The 22,301-nt window shown below is 35.4% G+C and overlaps 1 protein-coding gene across 5 annotated transcripts in view; it reads left to right on the forward strand.

The window, feature by feature from the left end:
- The window catches only part of CEP350 (centrosomal protein 350), a 136,986-nt gene that overhangs the window by 67,089 nt on the left and 47,596 nt on the right, over nucleotides 1-22,301 (forward strand). For all 5 annotated transcript variants that reach the window (XM_068541344.1, XM_068541348.1, XM_068541346.1 and 2 more), the window contains exons 23-28: nucleotides 1,693-1,889; nucleotides 2,854-3,038; nucleotides 3,522-3,609; nucleotides 10,759-10,905; nucleotides 12,510-12,667; nucleotides 20,758-20,957. In XM_068541344.1, coding sequence (XP_068397445.1) covers nucleotides 1,693-1,889; nucleotides 2,854-3,038; nucleotides 3,522-3,609; nucleotides 10,759-10,905; nucleotides 12,510-12,667; nucleotides 20,758-20,957 — 975 coding nt within the window. The remainder of the gene's footprint in view (nucleotides 1-1,692; nucleotides 1,890-2,853; nucleotides 3,039-3,521; nucleotides 3,610-10,758; nucleotides 10,906-12,509; nucleotides 12,668-20,757; nucleotides 20,958-22,301) is intronic.

Genomic DNA, 22,301 nt, shown 5'->3' on the forward strand with positions numbered 1-22,301 from the left:
GAACATGTTATTGGAAACTGGAAGATAGGCAGTCCTTGTTATAAAGTGGCAAAGAACTTGACTGAACTTGTTCTAGTGTTTTGTGGAAAGTGGAAGTTAAAAGTGATGACCTTGGATATTCAGCTGAGGAGATTTCTAAGTAAAATGTTGAAGGCATAGCCTAGTTTCTTCTTACTGCTTATAGTAAAATGTGAGAGAAGAAATAAACTGAAGGAATTATTAAGCAAAAAGGAACCAGAATTTGAAGATTTGGCACATTCTCAGCCTATCCATATTGTAAAAAATGAGAAAGTGAGTTCTGGAGAGAACACCAAGGGTGTGACCGGACAGTTACTTCGTAAAGACATTACCCATGGATTTAATCAGCCATCTCAGCATGTTCAGCAGAAGCCAGGCACAGAGATGGGGTTATACTAGCAGAGACACAGCCAGTTTGGACTAAAGGGCAAGAGACAGGATGAAATATAGGAAAGCTTTCAGACTTCTGGGATTCTGTGGGATGGGACAGTAGAGCTATCCAGCTGTGAACATGCCTATCCTTCAAGAAAGCTAAGGTGGCTAGAATTCATGGGGCAACCAAAATCCAAAGAAATTAAAACATTGAAAAACTAGTATGAAGAAGAAAACAGGGGAAAATCTAGGTCACTTTGGTTTGGCAATGATTTCTTAGGTACAACACCAAAAGTACAATCCATGAAGGAAAAAAATTGATAAGGTACACTTTGTTAAAAATTAAAAACTTCTGCTCTGTAAGAGACGTTATTAAGAGAATGAAAAGCCACAGACTGTTAGAAAATATTTGTAAATCACGTTTGGTAAAAGACTTATATCCAGAATGTATAAAGGACTCTTAAAACTCATCAGGAAAATCAGCAACCCAATCAAAAAATACGCAAAAGAGCTGAACAGACACACTTCGTTGAAGAAAATATACAAATGGCAGATAGACATGGGAAAGGTCTTCAATATCATATATTTATAGGGAAGTGAAAATTAAAATCTCAATGAGATACTATAACGTGCCTATTGGAATAGCTAAAATCCAAAATAACAACAAATTGGTGGCAAGGATGCTGAGCAACAGGAACTTGAATTCATCACTGATGAGAATGCAAAATAGCACAGCGCCGCTGGAAGACATTTACACAGCATTTTTTTTTTTTTTTAGTGGTAGGTTTCTGCTTTTAAGATTTATTTATTTATTTTTATTGATTGATTGGTTGCTATGTTGGGTCTTCGTTTCTGTGCTAGGGCTTTCTCCAGTTGCGGCAAGCGGGGGCCACTCTTCATCGCAGTGCACGGGCCTCTCACTATCGTGGCCTCTCTTGTCGCAGAGCACAGGCTCTAGACGCACAGGCTCAGTAGTTGTGGCTCACGGGCCTAGCCGCTCCGTGGCATGTGGGATCTTCCCAGACCAGAGCTCGAACCCGTGTCCCCTGCATTAGCAGGCAGATTCTCAACCACTGCACCACCAGGGAAGCCCCATACACAGCATTTTATAATGACCCAGCAATCACATGCCTAGGTATTTGCCCAAGTGATCTGAAAACTTATGTCCACACAAAAATCTATACACTAATATTTGTGGCATTATTATTCATAATTGCTAAAAAATTGGAAGCTACTAATTGAATATCTACTGAAAACTGTTATAATGATAAAATCTACTTGCTCCATATGCTTTTATTATAGATTCAACTTCTGTTGCAACAGAATATTCCCTGAAATTTGATGAATCCATGACAGAAGATGAAATAGAAGAAAGATCATTTCGATCTTTACTGCCTTCTGAGAGTCATCGCAGATTTAACATGGAAAAGAAAAGAGGCCATCATGATGACTCTGATGAAGAAACTTCCCCAGAAAAGACTACACTGTCCTCTGCCAAGGTGTGTTTCAGTTTACCTGTGGAGATACTTCATAAATAGTTGTGGATGTGTTCTCTCAAAGGTATGAGGAATTATTTTGTACTTGAACTCAATTGTCAGCTACCAGAATGATTTTCCTGAGATATCAATTTTATGTTATATTTTTGGTATAGAATCTGGCTTTGCTTTCCTTATAAAGTAGCTTACAAACTTATTCCTTGGAATGATATATAAGGCTTTTGAGGATCTGAGCCAAAGTTATGTCTTTAGCTTTTTCACTTACTTCACCCTTACAACACTGTATTCCGTTAAAAATTTTTCATTTATATCTTTCTTCTTATTAAATTGTAAGCCTTTTGAATAACAGGGGCAAATTCTTACCCAGCTTTACACCCCTGGGACAGTACCTGGCTTACAGTAGTTGTTAAAATTTTATTGGGTGAATAAATTAGCAGATGAATGTTACTGGCTTTCACTTGCCTTTTTTTTTTGAAGAATGTTCTCTTACGTGGTTGGCAGCCTTTTTATATACATAATTTATTTTTATAAGTGCATACCTCTTTTTTTTTTAAACTTATTTATTTTATTTATTTATTTTTGGCTGCATTGGGCCTTCGTTGCTGTGCGCGGGCTTTCTCTAGTTGCGGCAGGCGGGGGCTACTCTTTGTTGTTTTGGTGGCTTCTCTTGTTGTGGAGCACGGGCAGTAGGCGTGCGGGATCCAGTAGTTGTGGTGCGCAGGCTCAGTAGTTATGGCTCGTGGGCTCTAGAGCACAGGCTCAGTAGTTGTGGCTCACGGGCCCAGTTGCTACGCGGCATGTGGGATCTTCCTGGGCCAGGGCTCGAACCCGTGTCCCCTGCATTGGCACGCGGATTCTTAACCACTGCGCCACCGGGGAAGCCCAAGTGCATACCTCTTTTAATGAAGTTAATTAAATTCCAAAAGGTTTAGATGGTGATAAACACGACATAAACTCTCTAACTCAGGAGCTGAGCATGCCATTCTCAGGAGGACAAGACAGCTTTTCTAAATTTACTATGGAGATGGTTAGACAGTATATGAAAGAAGAGGAAATGAGAGCAGCTCACCAGTCTTCACTCCTGCGTCTCCGTGAAAAGGCCTTGAAGGAGAAAACTAAAGCTGAATTAGCCTGGCTAGAGCATCAGAAAAAGTAAGTTCTTTCAGTGAACATAGTTTTGACTGTTCGATTTCTCCTTTCATGAAAAGGAAATGCCTTGTTTTTAAAGATGTTTTTGTTTCCTCATCTAATTTAATTTGATCAACCCAGTTTCTCAAGCTAGAAATACAGCAGTCATCCTTGAATCATGTTGCTTTCAAGACATCCTAAACATATAACATTTTCTTTGCATTTCTCTTTCATCACTTAACTGACTCTTATATTGTTATTTTATACTTAATTCCTTTACTATGTTATAAATTTCTCAAAGCTATTTTATCTTTAAAGGACATAGTCTAGGGTTTGCATATATCATATATCCAATAAAATATTTGTTGGGTTAGGAGTTGCTGCATGCAACAACTGTTTTCCACATTTGAAAATGTTAAATGGGTTAGAGATTTGTTAGTGGTTGAGAATTCTTGACATTAGAATAGAAATTTAATCTAATCTTTGTCTCAATGGGAATAATTGCAGACATCTACGAGATAAAGGAGAAGATGATAAAATGCCCCCACTCCGAAAGAAACAACGTGGTTTGCTCTTAAGGTTGCAGCAAGAAAAGGTATGTTAGGAAAAACACTCCTTTAAGAGAACGTAAGGCGACAAGTTAGATTGTGGAATCTATTTTGCCTAATCTCTTTTTCTTATTATCACGTTAAAGGAGATTTAGTTGATATTTACCACTGTTGATGCATACTACTATAATTACAGGAGTTGCTTAGTGGCCTATTGTTTTTCTCCTAAATTAGGGTTGTGTTTCACTGCTAACTGAATACAATATAGAGTAAGACCTTCCGCCTTCATTTACTATGTAAAATAAAATTGTGCTTTGATATGCATATTTTTTAAATTAAGATGTTTGTGAGTCTAATTGGATCAATTATTTAGTCACTGTTTCCCCAAATAGATTTTCAAGACATATGAATTACAAATTGACAAATATTTTGGCTTAATGGACTCAGAAAGACCTGGCATTTGTATCCTGGAGAGGCAGCATGGTGTAGTGGTTACGAATTCAGGCTCTAGAGTCAGATTGCCTTGATTAAAATCCCAAACCTTCCAGTTATTAGTCTTATAATCTTGGAAAGTTACTTAACTTCTCTGTTCCTCAGTTTCCTTATTTATAAACCGAGCATAATAATGATAACATACTTTGTAGGGTTGTTAAGAGGAATAAATGAGTTAATACATATAATAACTTAGAACAAACCTTGGCACAAAGGTAAGTGCTCAATAAATGTTAGCTGTTATTATTTGAATTCCAGCTTCGTCAGTTGCAAATGCGTATTCATGGTCAAGTTTAAGTAACTCTCTGAGACTTAGTTTCCTTATCTGTTGGAGTGAGATTTTATTTCATATGATGGTTGTGAGGATTAAATGAGGTAACATATGTAAAATCTGTTTCACATTGCCTGGTAAGTATTTAATAGATTCTAGTTTTCTTTTCTTTTATTGACCTGTTTTCAGGTACTAGCTACTGTGTTGGATGATCTGTGAACTTAATCATTTGAGTTATATATTGGAATATTAATAGTTTTTTTAAAACTTTGCCCTAAGAGGAACTCCCTGGCATTCCAGTGGTTAGGACTCAGTGCTTTCAGTGCCAGGGCCTGGCTGGTTGGGGAGCTAAGATCCCACAAGCTGTGTGGCGTGGCCAAAAAATAAAAATAAAAAATAAATAAACAAAAATTAGTCTTTGATTTTTCAGTAGATTTACTATGATTTGCCTAGGTGTGGTTTCTTTTGCACTGATACTATTTAGAGTTTGCAGAGCTTGTTGAATCTGTTGTTAGTAGTATTTCATCAGTTTTTGAAAATTGTCTCTTCAGGTGTTGCTTTTGTCCTTTTCTCTCACTCCTTTCCTTCAGAGGCTCCAAGTAGACAAACGTTAGACCTTTGGACAATTTACCACGTCTCTGTTCTGCTCTGTTCTGTTTTAATGTCATTCTTTAAAACAGTAAAACAACCATGACAACAATATCATCAACTACAACAAAAAACCGCTGTGCTTCTGTTTGGAAAGTTTTTATTGACCTGTCTTTGAATTCGTTAGTTATAGCTTCTGCACCGTGATGTGTACTGTTAAATCTATCCAATGAGTTCTTAATTTGATTTCTTTTTTAGTTCTATAAAATCTGTTTTGTTCTTTTTTATAGATTTTAATTCTTGTTGAAATTCTCTACCTTTTCATCTGTTTTTTTGACCTTTTTCTGTTATTTTTTGAACACATTATTCATAGTTATTTTAACTTCCTTATCTGCTAACTCTATCATTTGGACATCTTTGTGTCCGCTGCTATTGTCTGTTTTTATTTTTTATTATCATATGACCCTTTTTCTTAAGATGCCTAGTGCTTTTTTTTATTGAATGCTGGACACTGTGTATAAATAACTGCAGAGGCTCCAGATGATGTTATCTTCCCCTAGAGAGGATTTATCCTTTCCTCTTCTATGCAGTTAGAGTGGTCAGCTGTTCACTTTATTCCACTCAGGGGCTGAGCTGGGTTGGCATTGGGCTGCAGACTTGGTAAGCCTCAGTCTCCTTCTGCTTTGCATTGACGCTCGGTTGTGACCCTGCAGGGATTTCAGTTGAAAACCAGGTTAACGTGTTTTACCAGCACAAGAGACTGTTGGGTATTTCTGCTCTGCTGTTGAGAGGTTTCTGGCTTAATTCCTTAGCCTTTTTGCCTATGCTGCCTGAGAATTGGCAGATACTTTGAGGTGAAGACTGAGTTTGAAGCCTTAAGTCTTAAGACTTAACTGTCTTAGGTCTTCAGTTTTTTTCACTGCAGTTCTCTGTAGCTGGTGGGAGTGTTAACTGGTGTAATGACTTTCAGAGCAGTTTGACTATAACTAGGTAAATTGAAGACACATAATTTATGACTCAGCATTTCTATGTGTTGGTAAATATCCTAGAGAAGCTTTTACAGTATATAGGGAAAAGTGGAAACTATTTCTTCAGTAAGAGAATAGATGAACCAGGGCATATTTCTGCAAGAAAATATAACACTGCAGGAAAAAAGAATGCATTAAATATAAGAACTGTTTAATAATGGTAATGTTCTGTATCTCTGCTATCCAGTACAGTAGCTACTAGCTCCATGTAGCTTTTTTTAAAAAAATTATTTGTTTATTTTGGCTGCGCTGGGTCTTAGTTGTGGCACGCGGGATCTTTTTAGTTGTGGCATGCGAACTCTTAGCGGCGGCATGCATGCGGATCTAGTTCCCTGACCAGGGATGGAACTCGGCCCCGTGCATTGGGAGCGCGGAGTCTTACCCACTGGACCACTAGGCAAGTCCCCACATGTAGCTTTTGAGTACTTAAAATGTGGCTAGTGCAACCAAGAAACTGAAATTTTAATTTCACTTAAAATTAATCTCAATTTAAATAGCTACATGTAGCTATTGACTACTGTATTGAACAGGACAGCAGTAGGTCTTATCAGAGATCATAATATTGGGACTATCCTGGCAGTCCAGTGGTTAAGACTCTGCGTTTCCACTGCAGGGGGCACAGGTTTGATCCCTGGTTGGGGAACTAAGAATCCCTCATGCCATGCAGTGAGGCCAAAAGTTTTTTTTTTTTTAATCATAATATTAGTTATTACAGAAAAACAAGATGCAAAAGAATATGTACAATATGATACCATTCTTGTAAATTTTTAAAAGTCACCAATTAGTAATATATGTTCCATGGAATCACTCATGCATCAAAAGTACACGGCACATGTAGGGATGATATACTTATGGAGAGGAAAATGGAAAAAGAGATTGGGGTAGAGTTTAGTTTTATCTCTAATGATTTAATTTTGAAACAGAGATTTGAAACAAATGTGGCAAACTGTTCAATCCCAGTGGTGGGGGTTTGAATGACTAATTTTTCTGCATACTATGTTTATAGTAGGCCAGAATGCTTTTTAAGTAAATGTGCAAAAAATACTCCTTGATCCAACTAGCTGTTACAGACCAGGGTTCTTGGCCTCCTTAATCAATAGAAATTGATCAGAGGCCAGACAAGAAATTCAGGCAAGGCTTTATTGGGACCCCTGCTGTAGCAGGGGGGAGTGAGAACAAACAATAGGTTCCCTTGCTTGCTTGCTTGCTTGCTTGCTTTCTGGGGGCGGGCCAGTTGGTTCCTTATGTGGGGTGAGGGTAGGGGTGTGTCCAGGGGTCGGGCTGGAGGGGTGGCTTAGGAGGTTTGCCCACTCCTTAGGTGGTGTTGTGTGCAGGGGGCATGCTCAGTACCCTGTTTTTGCTCCAGGCTCTTCAAAAGTGGCAGTTGGTTTTTTTGGTCTCTTTGTATCTTTTGGGTCCAGAATTTGCCCTAGCATGCACGCAGTTATTTTTAGTCCCATATAGTTTCTTTGTATTTATAGCTTAAGGAGAGGTGTGTCCAGGTGCAAGCTTTGCAGCATTGCAGCAAAGGTTCCCAGGTCGCAGGCCTGTCTCACAGCTACCCCTAGAAAGTTGCCCTCTAGGAATAAAAGCACCAGAGTGTGAGGATATGTGTACTGAGATTCTTACTGCAGTTGTGTCAGTAGGGATTATTTTGACATGTAGTGAGATGGCTATGAGGAATTTGGCCACATATCTTTGCACAGCCATATCCAACAGGAACATATTTTCCTTATTCTCTCTTTTTTTTTTTTTGAGGTGAAATTCACATAACATAAAATAACCATTTTAAAATGAATATACCATTAACCATTTTATTTATTTATTTATTTTAAAAGTATTTATTTATTTAAGCTGTGCTGGGTCTTAGTTGCAGCATGTGGGCTTCTTAGTTGCGGCATGCAGGCTCTTAGTTGTAGCATGCATGTGGGATCTAGTTCCCTGACCAGGGATTGAATCTGGGCCCCCTGCATTGGGAGCATGGAGTCATACCCACTGAACCACCAGGGAAATCCCACCATTAACCATTTTAAAGTGAACAGTTTACTTGTACAACCTTATGGCTTATTCTTAAGAGAGATGCAAACACTTTCCCCTTAGAACCCCTTGAAAAAAATCTTTTCTTTCTTCTAGGCTTGGATTGGGTGAAATTATACATTAATTGGTTTAGAAGCTCAGGCCTAAGCTAGTAGCAGTTTTCAAAAGGTGTTCTGTAGAGCTCTGGGGATCCCTGAGACCCTTTCATGGGTCAGGGAGATCAAAACTATTTTCATAAGGATAGTGAGATGTGAATTTGCCCTTTTTATGTGTTGACATTTGTACTAAATGGTGCAAAAACAATGGTGGTAAAACTGCTGGTGCCTTAGCACAGATCAGGGCAGGGGCACCAAACTACTAGTAGTCATTATATCTTCCACTGCCACATACTTGCAGCAAAAAAAATCTAGTTCTACTAAAGAATGTCCTGATTAAGTAGTAAAAATTAATAATTTTATTGTGTTGACCTCTGAGTACTTGTTTTCATATTCTCCGTGACAGGAATGGGAAGCCCACAATTAAGCACTTTTCCTAGATACCAGAGGACGGTGATTAACTCATGGGAAGGCATTTGTGTAGTTTGAATTGCAAGCTGAGCTAGCCAGGTTTTTTTCATGGAATACCATTTTTACTTGAAAGAGTTATTCAGAGACAAACTATGTTTGTTCAGCTTAGGGTATTTGACAGTCATTTTCTCAAAAATGAACGAAGTGTGCTTTTCACTTCAAAGAAGGCAATTGACAGTGTTTGTTGCCAATGATAAGGTTCAAACTTTCAAGCAAATGTCAGAATTTTGAAAAATTTCTGTCTACCACCTAATACTAAAGAATTTTTTTCGAGATCACAGTGATATTAATAAATGTGATTTGGGGGGATTGTATAATGAAATATGTGAACATTTGGAAGATCTGCATAACTGAGTGAACTAAACATTTTCCAAATGAGCAATGCATGGTGTTTAAAAAAAAATCAAGCCACGGAGATGGGGAGGGATAAATTAGTACTATGGGATTGACAGATACAAGCTACTATACATAAAATTGATAAGCAACAAGGATTTACTGTATAGCATAGGGAACTATATTCAATATCTTGTAATAACCTGTAATGGAAAATAATCTGAAAAAAAATTAGTGTATAACTGAATCACTTTGCTGTACATCTGAGACTAACACAGTATTATAAATCAACTATGCTTCAATTAAAAAAAAAAAAAACCCAAACCAAAAAAAAAAAACCAAGCCAGACAGTAAAGAGATGTGCAAACATCTACATACTATTTTCACTAATTTTGTTTGTTTTGGAAAATATAGTTATTTTCTTCAAAATGTGAATAAATGCCATTGTACACTCATGAGAGAATGAGAGTGAAAAGGCAAATAATGTCTTAGTATTATGAAGATAGTTTGATCCTGAGAGTCTCCAGAAGGGATCTTAGGAAGCTTCAAGGGTCCTTGGACCATACTTCGAGAACTGGTGCTTGAGAGAAATTCATACACGTGCCCAAGGAGACAAAAAGTATAAGGCTGTTGATTATAGTATTGTTTGTAATAGTAGACAACAACCTTATCTAATCATAGAGGTAATAGATACATGAAATCTGTATACCTCCAGTGTAAATTTATGCAGCATTTAGGGGCAAATCAACATGGAGACATATAAAAGCAATGTTTAGTAAATAAAGCAAGATTGAAAATATATATGTATGATATTACTTATAAAATATTTTAAAACGTACAAACCAAACAGTATATATTTTTTTGCAGGTAAGTACAAATATTTGTAGAAGAATTTTAAAAGGATGTATACCATGGAAGGAAATATACCATGATAGTGGTTACCTCTAGGGAGTTGGGGCAGGGAATTGTAGACTGGTGTTATCTGTAATCTTTTATTTCTTTATGAAATTAAAGACTAAGAGAAAATATGACAGAGTATTAACAATTGTTAATTTGGGATTTTGGAATTAGATGTTTATTGTGCACTTTTCTGCATTTTCAGATAGTTTAAAAAATCAAACATGATTTAAATAAATTGTAACAAGTTATTAATATCTTTATTATGCTTTATTGACAAGAAAACAGATTACAACAAATTTATGAAAAAAATGGACAGTCTGTTAAATTTTATTATTAACAGTGAAGTGTATCATTTTTTGCCCACTATTAGCAAAAGAAAACAATAATATCCTGTGTGGAGAGAGTTTGGTGCAATGTAGTCTTAAATGTTTCTGGTGGCATTTTATGTGGAGAAAATTCTTTTCTGAAAGCAATTTTAGAAACTGTTCTAAGGGCCATAAAATCATTCATTCTCTTTGACTTGTTTGTCCTACTTTTTGGAATCTCTCCTAAAGAACTAATCCATAGTATGAAACAATTTATAGGCATTAAAGCATTATTTGGAATGGAGTTTAGCAATAGAATAATGGTTACATTAATTAGTTTACTTGATATGCAGTTATTAAACAAATAAGTGTAAAGACTAAATGGCACTATGGAAAAATATGAAGGGTATGTTAAGTTTTAAAAAGGGATATGAAGTTATCAGTCTGTTGTAATTATAATTATTTGAATTAAGGAATCATGTTAAATTATTTTAGAGTGATGTGACCTTTTTTCCTCCTCCACTGCTTAAAAATGTTTCAGTATTATTATTTTTATCTTGAAATGCTGTATGTATTTATTTTTGATATATGTGATGATTGGATTTTCTTTTTAAAATATTATTTTGGACTTGTCTCCTCCAAATTTCAATCCCTCGCCTAACTCTTTAAACTTTAGGCAGAAATTAAACGTCTTCAGGAAGCCAATAAGGCAGCTCGGAAGGAAAGACAACTGATTCTTAAACAGCAGGAGGAGATAGAAAGGATCCGACAGACTACCATAAAACTGCAGGAGAAGTTGAAGTCTGCAGGGGAGAATAAATTGGTAAATTACATGAAATTATTATTAATTTGTTTTCTGCCTCATGTTGCTTGCTAATACCTAACTCTACCTCATCGTCTAATATGGTGGATGTGTTCATTCTAGCACTATGATACATTAATGCACCAGGATAAAGTTCTATGTATGTGCCTTTATGTAAAGTGAGAGTCTTTTTTTTCCTCTCATGGGATATTCAAGTTTTGAAAGGGACATGTAGGTCATATATTAGTTTAAAAATGTTTTCCATTTATAAATTCAGTTGGGACAGAGAGCCTTGTTTTTGCTTATCAATCCAAATATCAATATCAATATATATTCCTCAGAATTAATGGGAATATATTCAATCCAAATATATTCCTCAGAATTCATGGGAGGAATTAATTATTTTTGCTCTTTACATAATACTTTTGTCAGCTGTCTAATGCCTAATATAATGATACAAGGTTCAAAGGAGATATTCAGACAAAAACAAAATTTGGACCTATTCTGAAATACTGTAAAGTGTCAATATAGTGTTGGAAAACTCAGCCTATATAGCAATACAGTTAAATAAATCTCTTAGTATTCACTGCTTTGATTTTTAAAATATACTTTAAATTTTGAAACAGTCTCAGATTTATAGAAAATTTCAAACACAGTACAAAGAGCTTTGATTTTCTCAGTCGAGAGTTACGTTGCCAACAAGTTAATGTTGACACGTTAGTTTTCATATCTCTTTAATCTCTTTCAGTCTGGAAAAGTTCCTTGACTCTCATGACCTTCACACTTTGGAAGATTACATGCCAGATATTTTGTAGAATGGTCCTCAAGTTGGGTTTGTCTGATCTTTCCTCATAATTAGATTCAGGTTGTGCATCTTTGGGAGGAATATCACGGAAGTGATGCTGTGTTGTTCTCTGCATTCAATCAGGTGGCACCTGATTTTGATTTATCTCATTACTGATGATGTTAACTCGAACACTTGATTAAGGTGGCATCTACCATACTTCACTGTATAGTTACTCTCTTTCTCTTTGTAATTAGTAAGTGCATTGCATGAAGGTATTTTGAGGCTACATGCATTCCTGTTCTTCGTCAAAGTTAACTTTATTCTTTTATTTATATCAGTATGGACTCACGGATTTGTGTTTTACTCAGCATTATAATCTGTTACTATCATTATTTGTTTTGATGCTCACTTTTTCTCAAATTGGGCCATTAGGAGCCTCTTCGAGCAGGTTTCTGTGTCCTTTTGACATGTACCCATCAGTCTTTGAGCACTTTCATGTTTTCTGGAACAAGATGTTTCAGGGTCATCTTTTACTTTCCCTGCCTCAGCCTTGGAATCAGCTGTTTCTCCAAGGAGGATAGTTATTTAGAAATCAAGATCTGGTGCTAAGCTTGCTCACTGCTATTCAGGTTTTGTTGCTCCTAAGCAACAAATCTAGGGACTATGTAAGTACATGTATATACATTTTACTTGTGTGATATAATTTTGTCCTTTAATTTCAGCTATTTTACAAATACTGTTTTGAAGATAAATTAGTTTTGAAATGACAGTTTAAGTCAGTTTGAGATCTTAAATTCCAGTATAATTATAATACTTTACTACCCCCTATTGTTTGCAGGACTCTCATAGTGATGATGATACAAAGGATAATAAGGCAACCAGTCCTGCTCCAACTGACTTGGAGACCCGCAGTCCTTCCCCCATTTCAATCTCCAGCAGTGAAACTAGCAGCATTATGCAGAAACTGAAGAAAATGAGAAGCCGCATGGATGAAAAGTAATTCGTTTAAAAAAATATCTCCTATTTACACTGAAAGTAGTAGCAACAAATAATATTTTTAATGTATTTCATTAGATTAGATTGATACAACATAATATTTTATGGATTCAGTTGCATTTTAGCAGAGTTATTAAGTCATCCTAGAAGTCAGTTAACTGTAGACCTTATTTATAAAACAAATTTTCTGGATCTTAAATACAGCCAGGTTTCTTATTTTAAAAACCAAAGTAGTATTTGCACATATACCCATGACAACGTTTTCTCCTTTCTTTTATTAAAAGTTATGAGTAAGTGTGAAATTTTTACCTTTTCTGAAATCTGAGGACATGTCCACTGACTTGAGGGAGCAATTTAAGGGTGTATCTTGAGATCTCATCCTGTGACTCTGACAACTGTCAGGCTTACTCAAGTAGAAGAGTGAAATTTTAACCTTGTGAGTGGGTCTGAATTGCTCAATTAAAACCAGAAAGTCTGAAATTTTCCTGGGATGTTGAATGATTTGGCAGTCTGTCATTCTTCTAAAACATTTCTAAGTATTATTTTTTTAAAGACTCTTTTAAAGAAAGCTACTCCTACTTAGATATAGCTCAGTTGTGTGTCAGCTTTGACCGTACCAAGTGACATTTACATGAGAGTTTACTCCTTTGCGTGTACATTTGATTAAATACGCTTATAAAGTAGCTGCTTGTGGACTATTTTCTACCTTCTTTAAATATAGAAGAGAGGTCCATTAAAATTTTTGTTGACTGCTCTTTTATTTTAAGTTAGCAATTTGAACCACAGATTAAACTTAAGTTGTATCTTGATATCCTTTGGCAGTATACTGCCCATCACCAAATTTAATAATGCTCTATGTTTATATGTGACATCAACCTATGATTTAGTTATTTTCTGAACAGTCAAGCAGTTGTAAGTCAAACCTTACTTACTATAGGTACAGTGTTGTACACTGGCACTTCATTGCTTAATTGAAATTGCACTTCAGTAACTTAAAATTGGCATTTGATACCTTAAAAATACCTAAATTTATTATGAAGATAAGTTTAAATAATAAATACAAATTTTTAAAATAAAAAATATAAGGGGGTGAAAACTGAACATTTACAAATGTGTAAGTGTACCTTTTGTATGATTTCCATGGGATAGACCAATTAAGACCTATTCAAATAGGAATTCTTTCTTCCTTCCTGATAAAAATTTCCAGTAGCCTGTGTGGGACGTACTGGATTGCTCCAGGGATCTTTGAATTCAGAATAATCTATCTCATAAATTTTTATAACTGATTTGGCATTTTATATCTGCCTCTAAATGCCTTTGGATCATAAATGTTGGAGGAAGGACAGCTTCAAGGGAAGTTTCTTCATTGATTCCTTGCTTGTCTATACCAGTAAAATCTTCATTGCTGGTCTCTATGAATAATATTCTAATAATTTTAATCACATCCATGGAAGGAACTGCTAATCCTATTCTGTTTGTGAGATTAGTCAGTTTATATGGTGTTTATTTGAGATTTGGTTAAAACTTTAAAAACCCTAAATAATAAGTTAAAGTTTGAATTTATTGACCTTGTTCTAAGTTTTGTTAATTATTTTCTCAGAGCCCAAAATACTAAAGACCTAGAATTTTTTTATCATTGCTCTACCTTTGTCAACTACCGCAGTAAACTTTTGAGAAAAGGCCTTGAAGCATTCAGTGACTTCTTGATTTGTTGTTTGAAGCAATGCAGTTGTGTTTGTGGTAGGGCTGGGGTAAGGACAGTAGTTGCAGAGAAATTAGTTTTAATGTTTGGAAGATGATGCTGAAATTTGAGGGTGAAGTGGAGTATTTTCCAAAATTAGCAGTGCATTAAAAAGGGAGATTACTGTTATGCGATTTTTTTTTTTGATCTCCAGAACAAAGCACAGTTGGTCCTTGAGCAGCGTGGGGGTTGTGTTAGCAATGCTGCACTTCCGCATAGATGAAAATCTGCCTAAAATTTGCGTAGTCGGCCCTCCGTAGTCGTGGTTCCTCTATGTATGTGGTTCTTCTGTATCTGTAGTTCTATATCTGTGGATTCCGCCAACTGCAGATCATGCAGTACTGCAGTATTTGCTACTGAAAAATATTCACATGTAAGTGGACCTATGCATTTCAAACCCACTGTTCAGGGATCCACTGTAATGTGAAAACTGATTTTTGAATACCATTCAGATTACCAAAGCTTCAGAGTTAGATCTCCTTCAACAATGTTGGAATGTCAGCTCAATAGAGTGAGTTAATTTTGTAGTCATTTGCTACAGTAGATAACTAATAAAATTATTTGAGCCTTTGCTACTAGGCACTATTATTTGTTTTGTAGATTAGAAAAGGCCATCTTCTAAGAGATTACTATTTTACTAATATAAAACACTTGTCAGAAAATAGTCATCCTTCTCAAGCAGTTTAGCTAACTTTGGGAGGAACTTTTTCATATATATTACTGCTCATTGTTAACTCTCTGAACTTTGATTCTGTGATAAATATTTTTCTGAAGTGTTCAAACTATTCTTGGCTCCAGTGAAAGATTTCCTTCTTTAATGTTTCACGGAGACAACAATGCCTTTGTTAAAGTTTGTATTTCTAATCTATGGCTTTTCTCTTTTTTTTTAAATAAATAAATTTATTTATTTATTTTTGGCTGAGTTGGGTCTTTGTTGCTGTGCGCGGGCTTTCTCTAGTTGCGGCGAGCAGGGGCTACTCTTCGTTGCAGTGCACGGGCTTCTCGTTGCAGAGTCTTCTCTTGTTGTGGCGCACGGGCTCTAGGTGTGTGGGCTTCAGTAGTTGTGTCTCGCGGGCTCTAGAGCACAGGCTCAGAAGTTGTGGCACATGGGCTTAGTTGCTCCGCGGCATGTGGGATCTTCCCGGACCAGGGCTCGAACCCGTGTCCCCTGCATTGGCAGGCAGATTCTTAACCACTGCGCCACCAGGGAAGCCCCTCTGTGGCTTTTCTTGACCTCTGTACTGAGTTGACATTTTAGAAATAATTTCCGTTTCTCAGTATAGTGAAGAGCAAAAGAAATTTAAACTGTGGAAGAGGTTAGTAATAATGAAAATACGTTTGCAAAAGCCACAGACTGTCTAGCCCCCAGTTTTTTGATAATTATTGGTAAATGAAATCTGAGTTTTGTTTACTACTGTGAGGGGCATTATTTACAGTATAAAGTTGTGAAACAGATATTCATGGGAAAAAAACATAGAGTTGACTCTTCCTGTTAATTTACCAATTCTGTTTTAGGAAAATTATTTACTGAGCAAATGAAACACTGAAAGAATGGTGTTTATCTTCTTCTTTAAGTGTTAAAATAGGATACAGTGCGTTTTTTTCTTTCATTTGTTAATAGCAGCTTGTTCTTCTGTATTATTTATTAATTATCTACTTATTCCCTGAGCAATTATTTTTTGGGAAATGTGTGAATATAGTAGGTTCTGAGCGATATGAAGATGAATCAAACATAAACCCTGCCCTTGAAAAGCTTATAGTATAGGTGGAAAAAAGAATAAATATCAGGTTCCTTTAGTGAAGTATATAAAAATCTATTGCTAAGGAAGCTCAGAAGAGGAAGAAATTTTTACTGAAAAGAGTATATATCAAGGAAATTTTCTTGATGAGTGTTCAGAGTTATATACTTTGCATTTGCAAGTGAAGGCTTTTGCTATTCCATTAAAGAAGACATTTTTATTAAAATTTTAAACAATGTATTAAATATCATTGCCTTAAATTAGAAATATAGTTTTCTTAGAGAAGGTTCTAGACTAAGTGTAGTGGATGAATAAACCCTGACAGTCTGATAATGTGCCTTTTTTTTTTTTTTTTTCTTCCTAGATTAGGGATGATGTACCTGTATTATTTTATTTATTTAAGTATATGCAGATTATTAAACAATTTAATAGAATAGATTTTGCTGTAGGAAAAATAGACTGTATTTTCTTTTAGGTCAGTACTGTCCATATGCTCATTTATCTTCCTTTTTGAGTATCATTAAAAATGCTTAAGTACTTAAAAGAATTGATCCATTTTATAATTAAAAGCACTAGTTTTCATTTTTACTTGTAACAGTATGGAGTTAAAGAATTGTTTAGATCCAGAAAGAATTTTAAAATAATTTAAGGTATTAAGTTTTTATTTTGTTTAACATCTTTCAGAATCAAATGATTTTAGAACTGGAAGTTCTATTTAAAATTTAGATCATAATTTTGCTCTTTCAAATTGTAGCATGCTTTTAGAATCTGTTGGAACACAGTCTACAATTATATTAGCTCATTGAGGAAAAAAGCTTCTCATTTATGTCACATGGTCTAGCAATGTGTTGAGGTATGTATTTAAAAAAGTGTGAGGAAGTACTTAAATGAAGAAGGAATCATAAAATGTTGGAACTAGTCGGTCCTTAGGGAGGTCATCTAGTATAGTCCCTTGGTTCTACAGGAAGAAATTGAGGCCTGCAGAGATTAAGTGCCTTGTCCCAGGTCAGGTAGCATAATGGCAGAGCTAGAACTAGAACCCTACTCTCTGGACTTCAGCCAGCTAAAGTGAAAACTGAGTTAGCACATCTGCTTCCAACCCTGTAGTTTTTTTAAAATAACTGCATTGATGACTTAAAAGTATCTCAGTAGAAATTGACCCTTCAAAATAGTATTGAAACTGGGAAGGTGCTGAGTGCCTGATTGCTACGGTTGAATAGCTGCATAGCTAAAGTTTAGAGTGTAAAATTTTGACTTTAAAAGTGTATTACTTACTTTTGAATTTCTAAAGCTTAAACATTATAGGAACATAATTATTTCCATACTAGGTTAAATCTATCATATGTCTCATCCTAGTCCAGTGTTCTGTAACCGTCAGAGGCCTTGTTGGGATGCCTTGATAATAGCCATAAAGTGTATTAGTAGCATTTTCTATTAATAGGCATTTATGTTTCCATCATTCACAAATTTTATTTCTTACTTGTGCAGCATATTGAAGGATTGTTAACTCTAGTGTGAAGTGCTACTGCTTCTTTTATCTCAATTTTATACAACTTTTAAGAGACACTCTTGAATTCTAGAATGTATGTATATTAAATAAGGAACGTGTGTTTCTGGGATGAAGTTCCAACTTTAAGTTAAACTTTTCTTACACTATCTCTTAAACCATTTTCTTTTCTTCTTTTTTTTTTTTTTAGCCATTTGTTTTGTTGTTCATTTCTAACCTAGAGCTTTTGAATATGCTTAATCTTTGTAAATGAAAAGTAAATGATTAGTATTTGTTCTAATAGAGAAAATTATTATCCTCTATATTGGGTTGGACAAAAAAAGTTAATATGTATTTTTTTACAGTTTATTTCACATCTTCCAATGTTCTACTTTTTGTACTGGGTCATGCATGCATTTAGCAGTTATATACTTAAGAGGGTGGGTGATATTTGAATGTTATGAATAGATTTTTTTGGACCTTTTCCAAGTACATTTGTTTTTGCATAATTGGCGTCAAAATAAGTTTATTATACATTCATAAAGAATGGCAAGGAAGATTGCAGTGTCTTATTGAAACTTGGCAAAATTGCACAAAAACTTCAGTGCAGAAAATCAAGGCAATCCAGATATGATAGAGAGAGAGAGAGAGAGAGAGAGGAGAGAGAGAGGGAGGGAGGGAGAGAGGGAAAGAAAGATAGAGCGAGTATGTAACTGAACAGAGGGAAGGTGAAATATTAAGTTGTATGTGGGGAAACAGACACTGAAATCGTCTGTTATCTAAAGATATACATGTAGTCAAGATTCTACATACTTCTTAAAATTCAAATGAGTGACTGGATTCATACCTAGATTTTCTCACTTCTTTGACTTACTGATATTATTCCTTGCCCTTCCAAGGCAATAAATGTTGCCTTGATCTACAAGTTATTGTTGTGTGCATGTGAACAGGAGCATGCTCTGTCAAAGAGAGTTAACCTTTCCAAACCTATATTAGACTTATTTATCCCTTCATATATACAATGGTCTATTTACTATTAAAAAAAGAGAGAAACAGTTGGTTTTTTCCTACTTTTATAAGTTTAACATATGGAATTTCTTCTTACTTTTAACCTTATGATTGATTGAATTGTCCACAGCATGATTTTTTTTTTTTTTTAAACTACTGGTAGTATTTATTGGAACTACCTTAGTTTATTCTTAATTATGCATCCTGGTTTTTTATAGAATGGGTATTGTATTTCAGTATTATTATTTAAGTGGGCCTTTGTTAAATATAAAGCAAGATACCTCCAGTAGGTCCTGTTGACAGTAAGTTTTATGTTGTAGATGTGAACAAGGTATTTTTACTATAAATTGACTTTCTAAACTATATAACTATTTTCAAGCTTAGATTATAATGGTAAGGTTAAGTAAGGCAAATGTACTGCTTTTTAAATTTAAATTCAAGCTTAAAATACATGACAAGGTACAGATATAAAAACTACTCGTTCAGAATTACATATGTATATACAATTGCTGGTATGCTAGGTTCATGCCCATAATTGTTGTACTCTGTGTTAAAGCTTATGAGAAAACTTATTTAGCTTCACACTCTACTTCTCATTACTTTACTCACAAACAAATAAATTTACCTGAAAGTATACATGATGGTTAAGCAGGAGCTGAGAAGAAAGGCACGTATATTCAGAAATCTTTGGTAAGATCTATAAAAGTATATGTTTTATATGTCACACAAAGTATAACACTTGCTTTAACTGAGTAGCTTATAATGTTATTCAGGAAGCATATTAAAAAGTTCTGCACTCAGCTCTTATGCTTTCCCTTTCTCATTCTTTCTGCCTCTTGATCTCTTGGTTTTAAAATCTTCCTCCTTATTTTGTAGACACTGCTCTCCTGTTCACTACTTCTTCTCTGTCTTTACGTCTCATCACTGGGCCTCTCTCAGTGTCTGTTTTCCCAACCTTCATCCCAAATTCCAGCTGTATATCTACAACCAGTTGGTCAGGTAACTTTGCACCTTTTTCAGTGCACTCTTTGATAGAGCATGCTCTTTTCTTTTTGTTTGTTTTTATTGCTTTTTTTTTTCTTTCTTTTTTTTTCTAACAGCCTAGGGGCTTCTTGTCAAATGTCCCATAGATTTTACCTTTTTGTTTCCACATTAATTTGACGTGCTGATTGTTTAAGAAGTGGAGTGATAGTTCTTGTGCTTTTTATTAAGTGTTTGTTGGATATGTGAATGCATTTTTGTTGATTAGCTACCACTACAGATCTAACACTTATAATATGAGCAGCCCACCTTTCATTTAGCTGTGGCGTCTACATTTGAGGAGAGCAAATAGTAGCTTTTTAACTACTCAAATAACTATCTAAATCAGTAATGTCCCCTAACCCTTTGGAGCTAAGATATACTAGGCTATTTAATTCCAGAGATTGGGTTAAATTGAGAAGTTTGAGGCATTTGGTGCATCCTTTCACTCAAGTAAATAAATAGTCATGTTTTATGCATAAGGCATCTGACTGTGGTTCTCAGTGTTCTGTCCATGAAAAACAGATAGACTATCACCTGACATTGCATTTCCCAGGTAATGGGAACCAAACTCACTATACCTGAAGCAAAACCAGGCTGAATTTGAATATAAAAATCAAAAAGGGACATGAACAGGTTTTTTGTTTGCTTGCTTGTTTGGGATTTTGGGGTTTGTTTTGTTGTTGTTGTTTTGGTCTTCGTTGTTTTGAGTTTGTGTGTTTTCTGGTCTGAGCCTTCAGAATAAATTCCTTGTATCTTCTGTTATGAAAAAGAGTCACCTGTGAAGAATGAATACATAAGTACTATCAGTCATGGTTAGCCAAATATTCTGAAGATTTTTTTTTCCTGAAATTACCCCACAGTTTTTCCTTTGCTAATTTTCCAAATAATTAATTACAAGTAAAATAAATAAATTCTCTTATTTGCTGAATAAGATCACTTACCAAAGCTTCTATTATCTCACACTTTTTTCAGAGGAATACTGTGAATGTCCTGTTTTATACAGCTTGTTGATAACGTAATGAGTAATAAAGCTCTCAAAGTGATTTCTGCCTATAGGTTTGTTCTCTCACTGTTTTTCATGGTGTGACCATAGGTTTCTGACAAAGCGAGAGCAAAAACTAATGCAACGGCGCCAACATGCGGAGGAGCTACTAGAGTGGAAGCGACGTTTAGATGCAGAGGAAGCAGAAATTCGTCAAATGGAAAAACAAGCTTTGGCTGCCTGGGACAAAGAATTGATAAAACCTAAAACTCCTAAGAAAGAACTGGAGGACCAGAGAGCAGAACAGAAAGGTAATAAAGACTAACTATTCAGACGACATACTAAAAGCCTAACGTAACTGAAAGATTTACTTATTTTAAAAAATGGTGAATGATTAAGGGTGAAGAAGGTGATACAACTATGAATGCTACAGATATTGAAAAGATAAGAGAATACTGTGGATACCTTTATGCTAATATACTTGAAAACTTAGAAGAAATGGGTAAATTCCATGAAATGGAAATGGGTTGTTCTAGGACCACGTGGGGTTTAACACATACTAAAAATTGATAATGTGGTGGATTACTTAAACAGATTAAAGGAGAAAAATTACATGATATCCCAATGGATTCAGAAAAATCACTTGATAAAATCCAAAAAAGCCTTTGTAATAAAACAAATAAATCTCAGATCAAATTAGCAATAGAAGGGGACTTTCTTTACCCAGTATAGGATATCTATTAATGAAAACAAAAAACCAAGCCTGCAGCAGACTTCATACTTAATAATAAAACATAGAAAGTTTTCCCCAATAATAAAACGTAGAAAGTTTTCCCTTTGAATTTGGAAATCAGACAAAAGGATGCTTATTTTCACTTACAGAGTGAAAGGAAGAAGCAAAACTCTCATTATCTTATTGAGAAGAGCAGATGAGAAGGCTATGCACATAGAAAATCCAGCATTTACATGTCAGTTACTAGAATTAGTTAGTTTAGCAAGGTTGTGGATATAAAATCCATAAACAAAACTCAATTGCATGTCTGTAGATAAGCAGAAATTGGTTAGAAAAATCTAATTATTAAAAGAGATGCCGGGCTTCCCTGGTGGCGCAGTGGTTAAGAATCCGCCTGCCAATGCAGGGGATAGGGGTTCGAGCCCTGGTCTGGGAAGATCCCACATGCCACAGAGCAACTAAGCCCGTGGGCCACAACTACTGAGCCTGCGCTCTAGAGCCCGTGTGCCACAACTACTGAGCCCACGTGCCACAACTACTGAAGCCCGCGTTCCTAGAGCCGGTGCTCCGCAGCAAGAGAAGCCGCCACAACGGGAAGCCCACGCACCGCAATGAAGAGTAACCCCCGCTCGCCGCAACTAGAGAAAGCCCGCGTGGCAACGAAGACCCAACGCAGCCAAAAATAAATAAATAAAATAAATAAATTAAAAATAAATAAATAAATAAATAAATAAATAAATAAAAGAGATGCCATTTATAAATTTAACAATAAGTATTGAAGATCTTTATGGAGAAAAGTTTATAATTTTATTAGGAGACATTAGAGAAGACCAAAATAAATAGAACTTTACCATATTCACAGATAGTTTCAGTGTCATAAAGATGTTAATTCTCTCTGAACTTATTGGTAGGTTCAAGGCAA

This window comes from Eschrichtius robustus, chromosome 3, assembly GCF_028021215.1.
Source record: "Eschrichtius robustus isolate mEscRob2 chromosome 3, mEscRob2.pri, whole genome shotgun sequence".
Classification (NCBI taxonomy): Eukaryota; Metazoa; Chordata; class Mammalia; order Artiodactyla; family Eschrichtiidae; genus Eschrichtius; species Eschrichtius robustus.